Genomic DNA, 16,016 nt, shown 5'->3' on the forward strand with positions numbered 1-16,016 from the left:
AATGAAAGAAATCACAACCAAGACTTGAGCTGCGTAGTCCATGTAAGTAGTCCACACTCCTCTAGGTGCTTCCAAGGCCTATGCAAGCAGCCTAGGTACCGTCCAGGACTAGGTGAGCGCCGAGATAGGCTAGGCGCTAGCTTTTTAAATCATTGATGGAGTCAGAACTGCTTCCCAATCACACCCCCTTTCGATGTTAAGTTAGTGATTTGCGATTATAAGGCGTTGCGGAACTGAAAACTTCATATGTTAAAAGGTAAAAGGAGCTTTCACGCCGCTCATGACTCTCAGTGAGCGTGTACCACGTAGTAAGGCATGTTGGCGCGAGACATTGGAGCATCTACACATTGTCTAGTAAGTTAATTACTTCGGCTGAGAAATGACTTCTAATGGTGATTACTTCTAATGGTGATTAAACCAAGGACATCAATGGGGCCAACACAAAGAACTAATTAGCCGGTCTCTTTTGGACTATAGTGAGTTTGGACTATAGCCAGACATAGATGCTTACTGGAATTGGAAAACCACGCTTTAGTACCAAGACCTTGGACCCAAGTGTAGGTTGGGCTTTGGATTGATGGGTCACTTCCTACGGTAACTTGTCTAAGAATTAATGAGAAGCGCTAAAAAGATAAAGGGGGGAAAATAAATTAAAGGTCAATTATAGTTTTGAATCTGTTACCACCCTATTCCGTCTATATTCAAGATGATGACTGATTCTCAAGAACGATGATCAAGAAAATATAAACCATGGGAGCCAAGGAATTAAAATACTACATAAACCACCATTTACTAGCAAAAACATACTGCAACCTGCACACACAGCTCCATGACCTATAGAAAATTGAGCAGAAAAAAACATAGACCGGGAAAATACCTTTTCTATATGATTACTTTCTTCTATTGTCGAAAAGGTTCCAAAATAAATGCTCTACAAGCAAGTAGTCAAGAAAATCTTCCGAACTATAAAAAACTTACATACTAAATAAAGAATAGGTTAAGAGTTCCAACAAAAGGCTGATTCCATAGGATTGTCATGGTCTCGGTTGCAAGAAACTTATCATTGAATATATGGAGGATCGAGGAATGCCCACTTGAATATTTGCTCATACTGGGAAGCGGCGTTGTCCCATGTGAAGTCCTGCGACATCCCTCGCTTCATCAACCCTTCCCATGTATCCTTGTGCTCTCTATAGGTTTTCATTGCATACCTTAGAGCCTGCACGTAATCACGCCATGTTAATAAATACAATAAAGTTCACAATACATTACAAAAGGTATCTGAGGCAAGCATCTTGTGGTACAAAAAAGAACCGATGATACCATAAACTAGGAAAGAATGTATAGCCACCAGTTTGCATTTGGATACTTACATATTTATTGAACATCCCCAACCCAGAGGTAAAAAATTGTTATCAAGATAGTAAACCCTTCAACAGTGTATAAGACGCTCGCAACGTATGAAGAACTAATAAAATTGATCTCAATAGGACTACATTCTACTGAAACAACCAAGATGAAACTCATTTCAAATATGCTCTGTTATCCCCAGAGTGAAAAGCTTTACTGATGGCTTTCTAAGGTCCATCGTCTTCTGCAAACAATTTTTTTTAAAGGTTTTGTACAAAATTGATCTCAATAGGATTATCTACTCACCTGATTGCTAACACTCAAAGTTCCTTCATACCTAATGAGAGTAATTTAGGACTACATTCTCTTAGTTTCTGATCCAACAGGTATCCAATACAAGGTTTTGTGAAAATTAATTTGCATAATGTTTTGACTCTTACATTCATCCAACATAAGCCAATGTCTCTTTAAAGTTGGTGAAAAAACACTGGTATATCAACCCGCTGTCAGAATTTATTCCTGTAGATATCACTTTGCAATGCTGACTGCATAATGATAATACAGAAGTAGGCTACATGCCATAAATTAACTATTATTAAGATATCTCAAGAAGCCTTTAAAGATAAAATTTGTCTAATATACGCTGCATAGACATAATCATGGAACATAAACACATAAATATATAAAGCAATAAGCCAAATCTTAGAACACCAAGATGCGAATACATCTTGGACAAGAAAATTTTGTGTGCATGCATGTGATATGAATAAAGATTAACTGACAACCTCAAGAATCATATAAATCTTAGATTCACAAAATATATTAACCATGAAAATTAAACATAGTAATTAAAATATAGAAGTCACATCGGCTGTAATTTTAGCCACTTTTCTATATACTGTGTAGAAATATGTTCTTCTATCACTCACTGCAAAAGATAGTACAAGATTGTTTGGAACATTGCAATGAAAGGATATCGCTTTCTTTCTCCATTTTTATACAATTTGAATATAAGTACTTACTTTTAAATATAAATCAAAGTGTACGATTGCAATTTTCCTTAGGTTTATTATTAATGACATATTTGATGCCTGCTGCGCTCTTAATGCTTAGAATGGTGAAAGTATTGAAGCTGACTACCATAACATTCAGTACCGAGCGTACAAAATAGTAGGTGATAGTACTTACCACTAACATACTCTCCTTTGATAGTGGTGAAAACGTCCACCTGTTATAGCATTCAAATAAAAGCTAATCAGCAAATGTAAGATCTAGCACTTCCAATAATCATCTTTCTTATACATGGATAAACACAAACATTCATAAGCTGAAGCCTTTCATATATGTATTTTAAGCAACTAGGACTAAAACACTCAAAAGTTAAAGAGATGCTTGTATTGAAGTATGTCTGAATCAGTGGAATTAACAAAGCCATGTAATACAGAAATCCATACCCTGTACCCTGACCTCTGCCTTCATTGGCAAAGGGATTAAAATTCTCCACTGTATCCTGTATCATAAACAGAGACGATAGCATTAGATACTACCCATCTTTATTTAAGGTTAATGTTTAGATAGTCACTGTATTATCTCACTCTTAGGCCTCCTGTGGCATGAACTACTGGAACCGTCCCATATCTCATTGCATACAATTGATTTAGACCACAAGGTTCAAACCTAGATGGCATCAGAAGTATGTCGCACCTGTTCATTAAAATAACTTGATGAGATTCAATTTTATTTCCCTTAATTTTTTAATTATAGAAGGAAAACCTGTTTTCCTACCCAGCAGTTATCCGATGTGAAAGAGGAACATTGAATCCAACCCATCCACGGAACTTTTCTGGATAGGTAGCCTCAGCTGATCTCATCCATTCTTCAGTGGCAAGATCTCCTGATCCAAGCATAATCTGGAAACCAAAAATAAGGTTATTTAAGGAAAGAGGCAATACAGCTACAATATGTGGCAAATTTAGGCATTATCTGCATACCAACTTCAGATAATTCAGGTGATTCTAGATCTATCACTCAATTTTATATGATCATGAAGTTAGTTTTGCCAATTGAAATGATTATATAACTTACAAATTGAATGTCTTCATTCAAAAGCTCAGGCATGGCCATTCTGATAAGATCAGTGCCCTTCTGGTAGTCCAATCTTCCAATAAATCCAATCTGTGAAAACAATATAAAGTAAATATAAAAAAATATATTTGAGCTTCCAATAAACGAGAACACTAGAGCCTTTTCCTAACCACTGGGCAGTCAGGTCTGATAGGAAGGCCTATTTCTTTCTGTAATGCTTGTTTACAAAGAGCCTGCGTTTGAATCACAGAGGATATGAGCACTAATCTCTCAGAGTAAGGAGGACACCAACTTTATGAAATTTTTAAAAGATGAGATTCAATCCTACCTTCCCCGAGAGATCATCAATAGAATAACAAGATGGAATCTGTTTATCTTTAGCAGGGTCCCACTCATCAACATCAATACCATTAGTTATTCCTGGAAATGAAGAAAATGTGAAATAATTTAGATCCTAAAGGCCAATCAGAAGACACTTTCAGTATCACAAAAATATTGGCAAGAGATACATGAGTTAGGCATACCATTCAGCACACTTTTTCTACTGCCTAAGAGGTGATCAAGACCATATCCTCCTTCAATAGTTGTGATCTCCCACGCGTAGCCCTGCATTTAGATGTTAGCATTAGATGTTGATGTTTCAGTCTTCCTTATATGTACTCTCAAAAAACAGAGGTGTAAACGATAAACTAGCATATGACTTAATGTGATTACCTTACTGACTGTCATTATACGGTCTGCTGTTACAATTGCACCCTTAAGAATATTGACTGCCTCTCCCTTGTCAAGAGCATGTGCTCTCGCCCAAGTTGGAAAAATCCACTCTAAAGCGCTATACCACTCATTTGGCAGTCCCAAGTTCTGATATGTTGCTGCTGGTTCAACTCCCTTCCGTCAAAAACATATTAAAAATATAAATTATCTGTGTACTGTAATAAAACGTCATAGGAATCTATCCTATTCTAAAAGGAAAGACAAGCATACCTGATGTGCAAGATTATGGATTACAAGAATGCTGCGAGCATCTTTATAAACACCATATGGACGGTACTTCGCACCAAGAAGGCTGAACCAAGAATGATGTGAATGAGAAGATAGTAACCTAAAACTAAGTTGCTGATATTTAATAACTTTATACATGTAATAAATAACTTAAAAGTATGAATATGTTATGTTTCCACAGTGGTACATGTATTGTCAAAACATTCCTAAATATGAATGTCTCATGTGTGTCAGTGCATGAGTCTATTAGAAAACTTTTAGCAAATAGTTGAAGACATACACTGGCACAAGGCTTGCATGCCAATCATTAACAAGGAATAAGCATTTCTCCCCATAGGTATAGCCACCCAGAGGAAGTACCAAGGGAGCCTCGCATGCTGCATGACTAAGTAATGTAAACCTAAACTGCAAAAGCCAAACAAAATCATGAGGGTAAAGGATCTTACTTTCAAATTGGTAGTTCCAAGAATCAATAATGGTTATCTGGATACCTGATTATCACCAAAGGCCCCCCGTGTATCACCATATGGGTTTCCTCCTCTGTGGTAAGAAGGATGATCTACAAATACCTATTATTCATATATCAGGAGTTAGCGTCAGAGGTCTAGAACCATAGAAAACTAAGAACATCAAGAACAAAAAGAATATCATGTATATACTCCCAAGTTCATCACCGGAATGAAAGAAACTATAATCCCTAAAAATTCGAAAGGCTTCAGGATCAAATTTGAATTAGTGACTTAGAACATCAGGAGTCATCATGCACAATTATCAGAGAATAGCATTATTTAAATTATTGATTACTAACTATTGATAATACTAGGAAAAATAAGGTTACTAGATCTGCTAAGAGGCTTAGAAAAAGGACATGCAAAAAAAATAAAAAATAAAAAAATAAGAAAGGGAGAAAGGAAAGAAATAATTTACTCTCTATAATATAGAAAAGACACAAAGGCAAGAAGGCAAGCACAGATTATTTTAGCATTGACCAAAATTAGGAGAGTTCCCTACCCAATCAACACCAGCCCTATATTCATGAAAGAACGCAACTTCCTGTAGTCCTCCAAAGCAATTGATGTTAATGCGTCTTCCAAGGTCCACAGCATTATCATAATTCTTATTTGAAACTCCATTCAGGTATCTAGGAGATACAACCATCACACGATGACCACGAGCAGCAAAAGCAATAGGCAAGGAACCACAGACATCACCCAAACCTCCTGTCTTTGAATACGGAGCTGCTTCAGAAGTGACAAAAACAATGTTCAGTCTGACTCCAGTCTTTGGTTGCTCCTCTTTACCAGTGTCTTCTGCTTCTTCCGCACTTACATTGCTTGTTATAGAGATCTCCTTTGTCCCTGCACGCAGGTGGAAGAAAAAAAACTACTAACAAAACAGTTCTCTGCATTTATAAAGGGCTAAAATAAATATGCAAATAACTCCATTAGATAATTGGTCAAATTTTACTTCTGGCAAAAAATCAATTGAAATTGTCCAAATAAGATTCAAACCAGAACAAAAGATGGTAATCTAAACGGAGATATGAGATGTTCTGATGAAATTTGAAGAATACAACCCTCTACACAAAGAAAACTTTTATTGAAAGAATTGAGAATACAATACTTGTTCTTACAAGAACACCCCACTTTCACACAACTCCTTTATTTTGGTGGACACTCACACAAGACTACACTACACACTCAAGCTCTCAAGCTCACTTCTTGCTTGCTTGCCCAAATAAAAGCACAAGACCCCTATTTATAGTTGTTTAAGAGGGATAAGAAGTGTGTAGAAGAGTTAATCCTAGCCATACATTACTAAGAAGTTTCTAGAAGAATAAATACTAGCCATACACTTGTATCTTCCTAGAAACTTCATGGTAGATATTTTGTAGGATGTTACTAGAAAGAAGTTCTAGAAAATTGTTCTAGAATAATCTAAGTTGGTGAGGAATTCTAATACTCCCCTCATCACCAACTTTTATTTCTTACAAGTCCAAGCTTCTTCTTAAGCTTCAAAAATGTCTCTGTCTTTAGTGGCTTGGTGAAGATGTCAACGATTTGGTCGGAGCACCTTGATCTGATCGGAGCACCTTGATGTGGTACCCACTTTGTTTTTCTACCATCTCCTTGAATTCTTTGAATTTCTCCAGAGCTTCGAATTTCTCCTTCAGGAAATAAACCCATGTTTTTCTGCTATAATCATCAATAAATATGAGAAAATACATGTTTCCTCCAAGAGAGACGACTTCAAATGGTCCTGCAATATCTGTGTGGACCAATTGTAGCAGCTCTGTTGCTCTTCTTGACTTTCCAACTTCGAAACTTCTTCTATGTTGTTTGCCCTTCATACAGCCTTAACATAGCTGGTTCGGATGGTTGATTTGCGGTAATCCTTTCACCATTTTCTCCTTCCATAGAAGATTCAGGCCACTGAAAGCGAGATGCCCGAATCGTAGATGCCAGAGCCACGTCTCGTCTTTTATGATTGTCTTCAGGCACTTGACAGAATCAGCATGAATATTTAAGGTAAACAGTCTATTTCTAGACATGTTCACCTTTGCAATAACTTCATTTTTGTTTTTAATAGTGAGGGCAATGTCTTTTAGATGTATATCATAGCCTCTTTCAAGGAGCTGACCTAGGCTCAAAATATTATTTCGTAATGCTGGAACATAGTAGACATCAGAGATGTACCTGTTCTCGCCCGTCTTTGTCTGGATCATTATATTACCCTTGCCTTTTACTGGAATCTTTGACTGATCTTTAAAAGTGACATCTCCTTGTACCGTCTCGTTCAGCTCGGTAAAGAACTCCTTGATGCCGCACATGTGGTTACTGGCACTTGAATATAAATATCAGATATCTTTATTCTTGCTTTCGCTCTCCTGGTATGTTAGCAGGACTGTTGAAGTGTCTGTCTGCTCCCTTTCTACAAAGTTACTTCTTTCTGCCACTTGATTTGATTTCTCCCAACATTCGTAGCTGAGATGACCGTATTTCTTACATTTGTAACACTGTGGTTGAGATCTGTCCTCATGGTAACTTCTTCCTTGTCCTCGTCCTCGTCATCGTGTGCCACGACCTCGTCCTCGATCGAATGATCGTTCACGATCTCTATTTCGATATTGATTTTCATGGCCTCCTTGGTACTGTCTCCTACGACCTTGCTGGAAGTTTGAGCCACCTCGAAATGAGCCTCTGTCTCTGTAGCCTCCACATCCTCTTCGACTATCTTCTTTGATAGTCATCTTACTCTGCAAGGCTTGCTCTAGATTCTCCGCTTGATTTGAACTAATGTTTATATCTTGTTCATAAGCTTGCAGAGAACCTTACAGCTCATCAATCAAAACTTCGGAAAGGTCTTTAGACTCTTGTATTGTCGGAATAATATATTTGAATTTAGAGTCTAAAGTCCTAAGTATCTTCTCCATAATTCTTACATCACTAATTGCTTCTTCATTTCTCTTCATTTGATTAGTTATTGTCTGAACTCTACTAAAATAGTCCGATATTGATTCTGTAGCTTTCATCTTCAAATTTTCAAATTCAACTCTTAATGCTTGGAGGCGTACCTTTTTGGCTCTTTCCGCACCTTAGATAGGATTTTTGTAAAATCTCCCATGTTTTTTTAGAGGACAGGGCGTTAGAAATCTTCTCAAACGCTGATTCATCTACGCCTTGGAATATTAGGAACAAAGCTTTTTTGTCTCTTTTTCTGACCTCCTTCAGCTCACTCTTCTGTGTGGCGGTGAGAGTTGCTTCTGCTGCAAGTGACTCTGGTTCAGTGTAGTCATTCTCCACGAACTCCCACAAGTCTTGCGAGCCGAGCAAGACTTTCATCTGGATACTCCAATTGTCATAATTAGTCTTCATCAGCTTTGGAATCTATGGCTGGATCATATTCGCCATCTCGTACACGAGCACCTTCGATTGGCCCGGCTAGATCGAACATCTCGTACACGAGCACCTTCGATTGGCCCGGCTAGATCGAACCTTGCTCTGATACCACTTTGATGGATTTTGAAGAATACAACCCTCTACACAAAGAAAACTTTTATTGATAGAATTGAGAATACAATACTTGTTCTTACAAGAACACCCCACTTTCACACAACTCCTTTATTTTGGTGGACACTCACACAAGGCTACACTACACACTCAAGCTCTCAAGCTCACTTCTTGCTTGCTTGCCCAAATGAGAGCACAAGACCCCTATTTATAGTTGTTTAAGAGGGATAGGAAGTGTGTAGAAGAGTTAATCCTAGCCATACATTACTAAGAAGTTTCTAGAAGAATAAATACTAGCCATACACTTGTATCTTCCTAGAAACTTCATGGTAGATATTTTGTAGGATGTTACTAGAAAGAAGTTCTAGAAAGTTGTTCTAGAATAATCTAAGTTGGTGAGGAATTCTAATAGTTCTAACATGAACTAAAACTTATCATAAACAGACCCTAAACCTACACTTTACATGAAATTGCAATATGTTCAATAAATAGTTGCCACTAGGCATCAAATCTCAAAAGGAGTGGACTAATTCCACCATCAAAGCAAGGTACACGAAAAAGATGAAGATGAATATGAAACAGCAAGCAATACTAATCAATTCCCAAGTTTTGTTTCCCACAAGTTGCACTCAATCCACAAGTTTTGTTTCCCACTGACAATTCAAGTAAACTCTACTAAATTCATAAAGAGTTCAATTATATGGGCCAATGAATTATAATCTAAACCATCAGTAATAACTTTCAAAAGGAACCACAAATCAGCAGTCGGGCCTACAAAATCCTGTCTCCAAAACCACACCACGAAAAAAAAACAAAATAATAGTAATAATAATAATAATAAATTACAGGACCAATTAAAATATAAAAAATGCATTCCCGAATTACTCAGTTCAGTACCTAACGATCAAAATGGATATCAATAGAGAAATAAATTCGCCCATAAACTCCAGGAAACTAAATCTTTTATTAAGTTTTTAGTTATTCTAATATGCTATAAAATATGTTAAACTGCTATAACTCTCTGCTATAATACTAGGTTAAAGTGCGATGATACAAACCTTGTAAATGGGTGGGTTTAAAAATAATTCAGAATTAGTAAAATGGGTCTAAAAGAAAAAACACCTTAATTCATTGATCCGCAAAAACGAAGAAAAGATAGGATTTTACCTTGGATCTCTAGAATCTTCTCGCTGGAAACCTCCGCCTTCTTGATTCGCTCTGCGACGCATCTCGTCCTCAGAGAGAGAAGCCGACTCCGCCGAGGATATCTGACGGTGCAGTTCCCGCCGGAAAGCCGACGTGGCGTCAGATCCGAGCGCGGGGAGGCGTGGGAGCACGGAACGCGATGCAGAGTGGAAGCCATTTTTCTTATTTTATAAATAAGGGAGAGAGATAAAGCGAATTTGAGAAATATGGTTTTTCCTGTTACGTAGAGAAGATATTATCGAATTTTCGCAGAGATTAGAAGAGTAGAGAGAGTGATAACAGAGTGGAGAGAGAAAAGATGCTAATATTTTTCATTTTTAGTTTTGTGATTTTGTGGGTATTTTGCATTGCATGTGGTCAGGAGGATAGATCCATTATTGGGATTATACCAAAGAGTTACCTTTGGTTAAATCCCGAAATACCAAAGAGTTATACTATTTCAATTATTGGGATTATAAGCAGGGATTCTATAATATATTTTTATATCAGAATCATAAAAATAAGCATAATTGGCTTATAAAATTATGTCCAAAAGCCATTAATAAAGAGCTTCCTTTATGGTTCTTCCAATGGTGGGAAACATATGGTGCTGAATTAAGCCTAATTCTAGAACCAATTATGAAGTTATATTCTTCATTGATTGAAACTCATCCAATTATATCGAAGATGAGTGATAACCAAATTATAGATGGTTTATGTTCTATTTACTTTTTTACAGAAGTAGAAATACCATGGATATGTACATGGCCTTTAGAAACAGACTGGACTAACTCACATTTGCTAATTTTGAAACGAAAGTTTTATAACAGATGGTGGTTCGGTATTCTTATACAAGAAAAGGTAAAACAAATTGAAGAGATCATTCAAAAGAATAATATTCTTCTTAAGAATAACATGCATCAAGAAATTCAAAAGAACAATCCCATGCTTAAAATAACCAAAATGGTTAGAAGGAAATATCTGCAAGCTTCTGATGCAAAAGTTCAACAGAAATGTCTAGAACATTTGAAAAAACAATTTCTTGAAGTATTTGAAACAAGTGATACGAAGAGTCACAGTTCTACTGGAGAAGATATTCATATTCAAGATGCTCAAAACCCAGAAGAAGACATAGATACGATATAGGATGAAGCTATGAGAGTTTTAAATACTCCAGATATTAAAGGAAAAAATATTGCGTGATTTGCCTAAAAATATTCTTGAGTTGAGCCTCACGGAGCAGATCAAAAGTCACTTTAAAAAAGCCACTTTCTAAAAGCAGCTTTATGAAAAGATATTCTTTTACTTTTATAAAGTAATTTTATAAAAAACCAGATGTCACGTCTCGTTTTGAAATATGACGAAGGTTTCAAACATCTTTTGAACGTTATAAATATGATGGAAGGAAGAGAAGAAGGCAGAGTTGGAAGAATAAGAAATAAGAGAGCTGAAGAAAAGAGTTAGAATAAGAGAGTTTGTAAGAGTATCCTCTGTAAAATAAGTTTGTATCTTGTAAAATATTATGGAGAATAATAAAGAATGAGTTATTATACAGATCGTACATCTAAAATTGTAAGTTTTTAGTTCTGTTTTATTTTAGTTTAATTTTGTGTTGTGTTTTTGGTATCAGGGCCATGTTTAGCTCGATTATGTCTAAGTAAATTAGCTCTTATTATTTATCTATTTGAATATTACCTGACAAGAATATAGAATTAATATATGTTCTTTCCTTTCTTTGTTTAAGAACATAGTTTATAAGCTTGTGGGATGTCATTAAAGTCGCGCAGTATAAAGCCCATTTGTTGTCAAGATGGCTTGTTAGGGTAGTGTAAGTCGTTGACAGACGTGCATGCTTTGTAACTAGGTTGTTATTTAAAAAAAAGAAAGAAAAATATTTATTCTATATCCTTATTGGATAATCTTCGGTAGATAAACTAGTAAGAATTTTTATGACAGACATAGTAGAAAGCTCTTCGGCTCGAAAAGCTAGTTATACTGGTAAAAAGATTAAAAATGCACAGTTAACTGAATATCCCTCTGAAATAGAAGCATTAAATAAATGGACTATACATGATGTTCCTAATAGAGAAATCTATAAAATTAGATTTTTTGACTATAAATCTTTGATTAATATTAAGACCCTAGAAAGAACTACTACAGTTGATAATGATGAACAAACTACTAATTACTTGGACAACTTGATATTGAACATAGATAAATATAAGTATATTCATATAGGCTTAATATAGATAGCCTTTCGACCATTAACTTTGCAAGGACTAAATGCATATTTATTAGTATGCTTAAAAGATGCTAGATGCTTAAATTGGACCCAATCATTAATGGGTATAATAGAAACTAGTCTCTGTAATGGACCAGTGTATTTTAATGTTTTATCCTCTAATATTGCTGTCAATAGATATATTAAATGGTATGAAATAAAGTTTTCAGATAATTGGGTAATACCCAATGCTATTCAACCTTTATCAATTATTAATTAAGAGGTAGACCAAATTGTTCAAATTGTTAATGGAGAAGTAGAAGTAACCTTTAATCCATCAAGAACAGTCAAACTATCTAATGTTGCTAGTTCATGATGCGGCATAAACATGTACCAAAAATGTTGCAAGTGCACAACCGTGTCAAGTTATAGTATAAAGATATCGATCCCACGAGAAATGTGTTTTGTAGGAGAAAATATAAAATCGGTTCTTATGTTGTGTGCGTGATAAATAGGAGTGATGAGTGAATGTGATTATGAAGAGATTGAGAGAGTGAAAATGGTGTGTAAATAGGTGTAAAATATAAGTGAGAGTGGATGTGACAAAGAATGAATGTGATCAATAAGGTAAGAAGAAAAAAACAAGAAACAAATAAAAATCAAGAATGAAAAAAATAAAATTCAAGAATAAAAGAAAATGCAAGAAATTAAAGATGGTGGATTCAATTATAGATATGGGTAATCTAAAATTGAACCCACTTCTTAGAAAAAGGTGATTCCCTAGAGGGTTCTAGCCTAAAGACGAATCAAACAAAATAAAAATAAACAAAAAGAAAAACTAAACCCAAGAGGGTTCTAGCCTCAAGGTGAATAGTATAAGAAATTAAAATCTAACTACAAAATAAATTATAAAATCTAAACTACAAAATAAATTGCAAGAATTAAATGAAAGAAAATAAATATACTCTATAAGCATGAAATAAATCTAATATATAAGCATAAAATAAATCTAAGGCAAGATGGTTCTAGCCTCTTGGCTATTTAACAAGAAAATAAAATCTAACTATAACCATAGAAATAAATCTAAGCTAATAAGCAATAAAAAAATAAAAGAAAAAAAGAAAAGAAATGCAAACCTCTAAATAATTCTTCATCTCCATCTTCATCATTTAACAAAGAGAAAAAATATTTAAAGTTGTGAAAAAATTATTATTATTAATTGTAACAAAAAATTATAAATTTGGAAGGCCTTCTCAATTAAGAGTAGCCCTCCTCTCCAAAAGAAGTTACAAAAATTTTTACTCCCTAACCCCTCACTCTCTACCCCTATTTATAGTAAACATCAATGAATGAGAGCCCTTGAATTGAATCCTTATCCAAAACCATCAAAAATGAGCCATTGATCTGTAACTGTTTCGTAGCCATCGATACCAGCATCGATACCGGTATCGATGCCAGCATCGATGCTGGCATCAATGTCCAATCAAAAATCTGCCTCCATAGATGGCTTCGTCCCGTCGATATAGGCGATTTTCATATATTATATGTTAAATTCCGCCTTCCGAATTGAGAGATATCGTCATTTCTTTACGGCCAACCATCTTGAATATATTTTATTTTCATATTTGATTTTTTTATTTTCTTCGGCTTCTACAAGCTACTCGGCTTGATTCTGGGCTTGAGATTTTTTTTGGCTCTTGCTTGTGTTCTTCATTTAATTCATAAGCTTTTGTTGAGAGATGAGATTTTTGGGCTTTATTCTTCATTAACCTGCAATTAAAGATAAAAACAATTATTAGTGATATATTTATTCATTAAAAATAGATAATGAGGGTATAAAATTGTAATAAAATGTGATTATTAGTTCATCTAGAAATTCTATTTCAAGATCTGGATCTTATAGAACCAGTGATGTAAAAGGTTTAAATATTTCTGAAAATAATATTCCTCATGCTTTATATAAAGAGAGAAATTCTCCTTGAAATTCAGAAGTTAGTTTTAGAATGAAATAAATGGATTTAGATAAAAATAGTTTAATAAGAAAATTTCTGAATCAGGAATTTCAACAAGAAAAACATAAAAATTTTAGAACTTGGTTTTTTAAAACATTTTCTAAGTAAGAACAGTTAAATTGGAAAGAAGAATATTATAATCAATTAAAATTAAAAATTCAAATTGAATTTTTTATTCCTTGGTTTATAATAAAATTATACTAAAAACCAAGAAAATAAAATTAGTGTAATAGAAGAACACTTTAAACAGTGGAAAACAACTACATGTAAAATTATCAGATCAGTTTATCCACCAAATGACCCTCTTTATTTAATAGGAGTCTATCCTTCTACAATAGAATCTATGGCCTTTATAAAGCCTAATGAAATTAATGAAGAACATGTGAAAGAATTAAGTAAAATAATTAAACAAAATAATTATACTAATATTCATCTTCAAACTATAGGAGAAAAATTAATCAGAATTGAAGATGCCATAGATAAATTAATTAATAAAATAAATGATGTAATACCATCATTAATATTATTAGAGAAAAAATAAAATTACAAATTCTAAAATAGAAAATACTAATATAAAACCACCAATAGATATATCGAGGTTTAAAAAAGATGATAAAATTAATTCGGAAATTATTAATATCTTAGCTAAGAAGCATAGTAATGATACAATACATACTTTAAATGAAGCTTCTACATCAACAATAATGTCTGAAGATAATAGTTGTTCGGATGAAAAAGAAGAATCTAATAATACTTCTGGAGAAATAACACTTAGACAATTATTTACTGTAGAAAATCAATTTACAGAAATTAACAAGATTAAAAATGCTCTAAAAAGATTAGAAAGATATTATTATAAAAGACCAACTCCTGCTGATGTTCTATTTGAATAAAATGATACTTTTATTCAAACGGATTATAATGGTAGAAATATCTATGAATGGAATATTGATGGATTATCTGACACCCAAATATATGCTACTATGCATAAAATGCTTATGTAGTCTACAGTTTGTAAACAAAATGGTAATATCGATAAAATGATAGCCTCTTATATTACATGTGATTTTACTGGTATCCTTAAAGGATGGTGGGATAACTATTTATCCCTTGAAGCCAGAAGAGAAATAGTAAATGCTATTAAAATTGACAATGGTATACAACAAGAAGATGATGTATATACCTTAATGCTAGCTATAGCACACCATTTCACTGGAGCATATCTAGATGATGGAGAAAGAATAATGACTTTATTACAAAATTTTCGTTGTACATCATTAATTCATTTTAAATGGTATAAAGATACATATCTTAGCAGAATTATGACTTTAGACGATGCTAATATCCCACATAAGCCAAATTTATTGATGGCTTACCAACATTATTTGCTGAAAGAGTTCGAAACAAAATTCGAACTGAATATGGAGGTTATATACCTTATGATTATCTATCATATGAATATTTATCTAATGCATGTATCAAAGAAGGCTTAACTCTTTGTAATGATTTAAAATTAAAAAATCAATTAAAGTCTCAAAAGACTTACCAAAAGAAAAGAATTAGGAGAATTTTGTGAGCAATTCGCATATGATCAACCATATAAGGCTGATAAAGAAATAAATAAAAAGGGGAAAATCAACATAAAAATTTTAAAAATAAAAAGAAATTATTGGAAGAAAAATCAAAAGAAAAAGAAAAACCTAAAAAGAAAAATAAAAAAGATAAAAATAAAATTCATTGTTATAAGTGTGGAAAGATAGGACAACATGCTAATAAATGTTATAACTAAAAAGAAAATTGAAGAAATAGAAGATGAAGGCTTAAAAAGAATGTTATACAAAATGATGATAAATAGTAAGACTGATGAAGAAGAATCATCTTCAACCTTAGAATCTGAGGAAGAACAACAATGTAAATGTATAATTAATAACTATAATACAGATATTGAATATTGGAAAGCAATAGTCTAAATGAATGGATTATCTATTAATGTTATAAAATCAAATCAAGAATTAATAACAAAACTCTTATCTGAAGAAACACTACAAAAAAAGTGAGCATTTGGAGCGATGTATTAGTGGCAGAAATAGTGATTTGCCCCTAGTAATTATGAATTAGATGCGGATGTTGAATATGTGCCTATTACTATTA

At 33.8% G+C, this 16,016-nt stretch overlaps 1 protein-coding gene and 1 long non-coding RNA gene across 2 annotated transcripts; both read right to left on the reverse strand.

Moving 5' to 3' along the window:
* LOC109825695 (starch synthase 1, chloroplastic/amyloplastic) lies at positions 864-9,971 on the reverse strand. Its single transcript, XM_020392568.1, has 15 exons — positions 9,615-9,971; positions 5,449-5,795; positions 4,929-5,006; positions 4,718-4,842; positions 4,420-4,501; positions 4,150-4,323; positions 3,960-4,041; positions 3,764-3,855; positions 3,606-3,668; positions 3,436-3,525; positions 3,136-3,260; positions 2,946-3,054; positions 2,805-2,860; positions 2,539-2,578; positions 864-1,219 (listed from the first exon to the last, which is right to left on the reverse strand). The coding sequence occupies exons 1-15, from the start codon at positions 9,808-9,810 to the stop codon at positions 1,061-1,063; spliced, it is 1,818 nt and encodes a 605-aa protein (XP_020248157.1). The 5' UTR covers positions 9,811-9,971; the 3' UTR covers positions 864-1,060.
* LOC109825703 lies at positions 5,810-9,537 on the reverse strand. The gene is made up of 3 exons (XR_002243077.1): positions 8,616-9,537; positions 8,433-8,438; positions 5,810-6,165 (listed from the first exon to the last, which is right to left on the reverse strand). It is a non-coding gene; the product is annotated as an uncharacterized LOC109825703 (long non-coding RNA).

The sequence above is a fragment of the Asparagus officinalis genome, chromosome 1 (assembly GCF_001876935.1).
Source record: "Asparagus officinalis chromosome 1, Aspof.V1, whole genome shotgun sequence".
Taxonomy (NCBI): Eukaryota; Viridiplantae; Streptophyta; class Magnoliopsida; order Asparagales; family Asparagaceae; genus Asparagus; species Asparagus officinalis.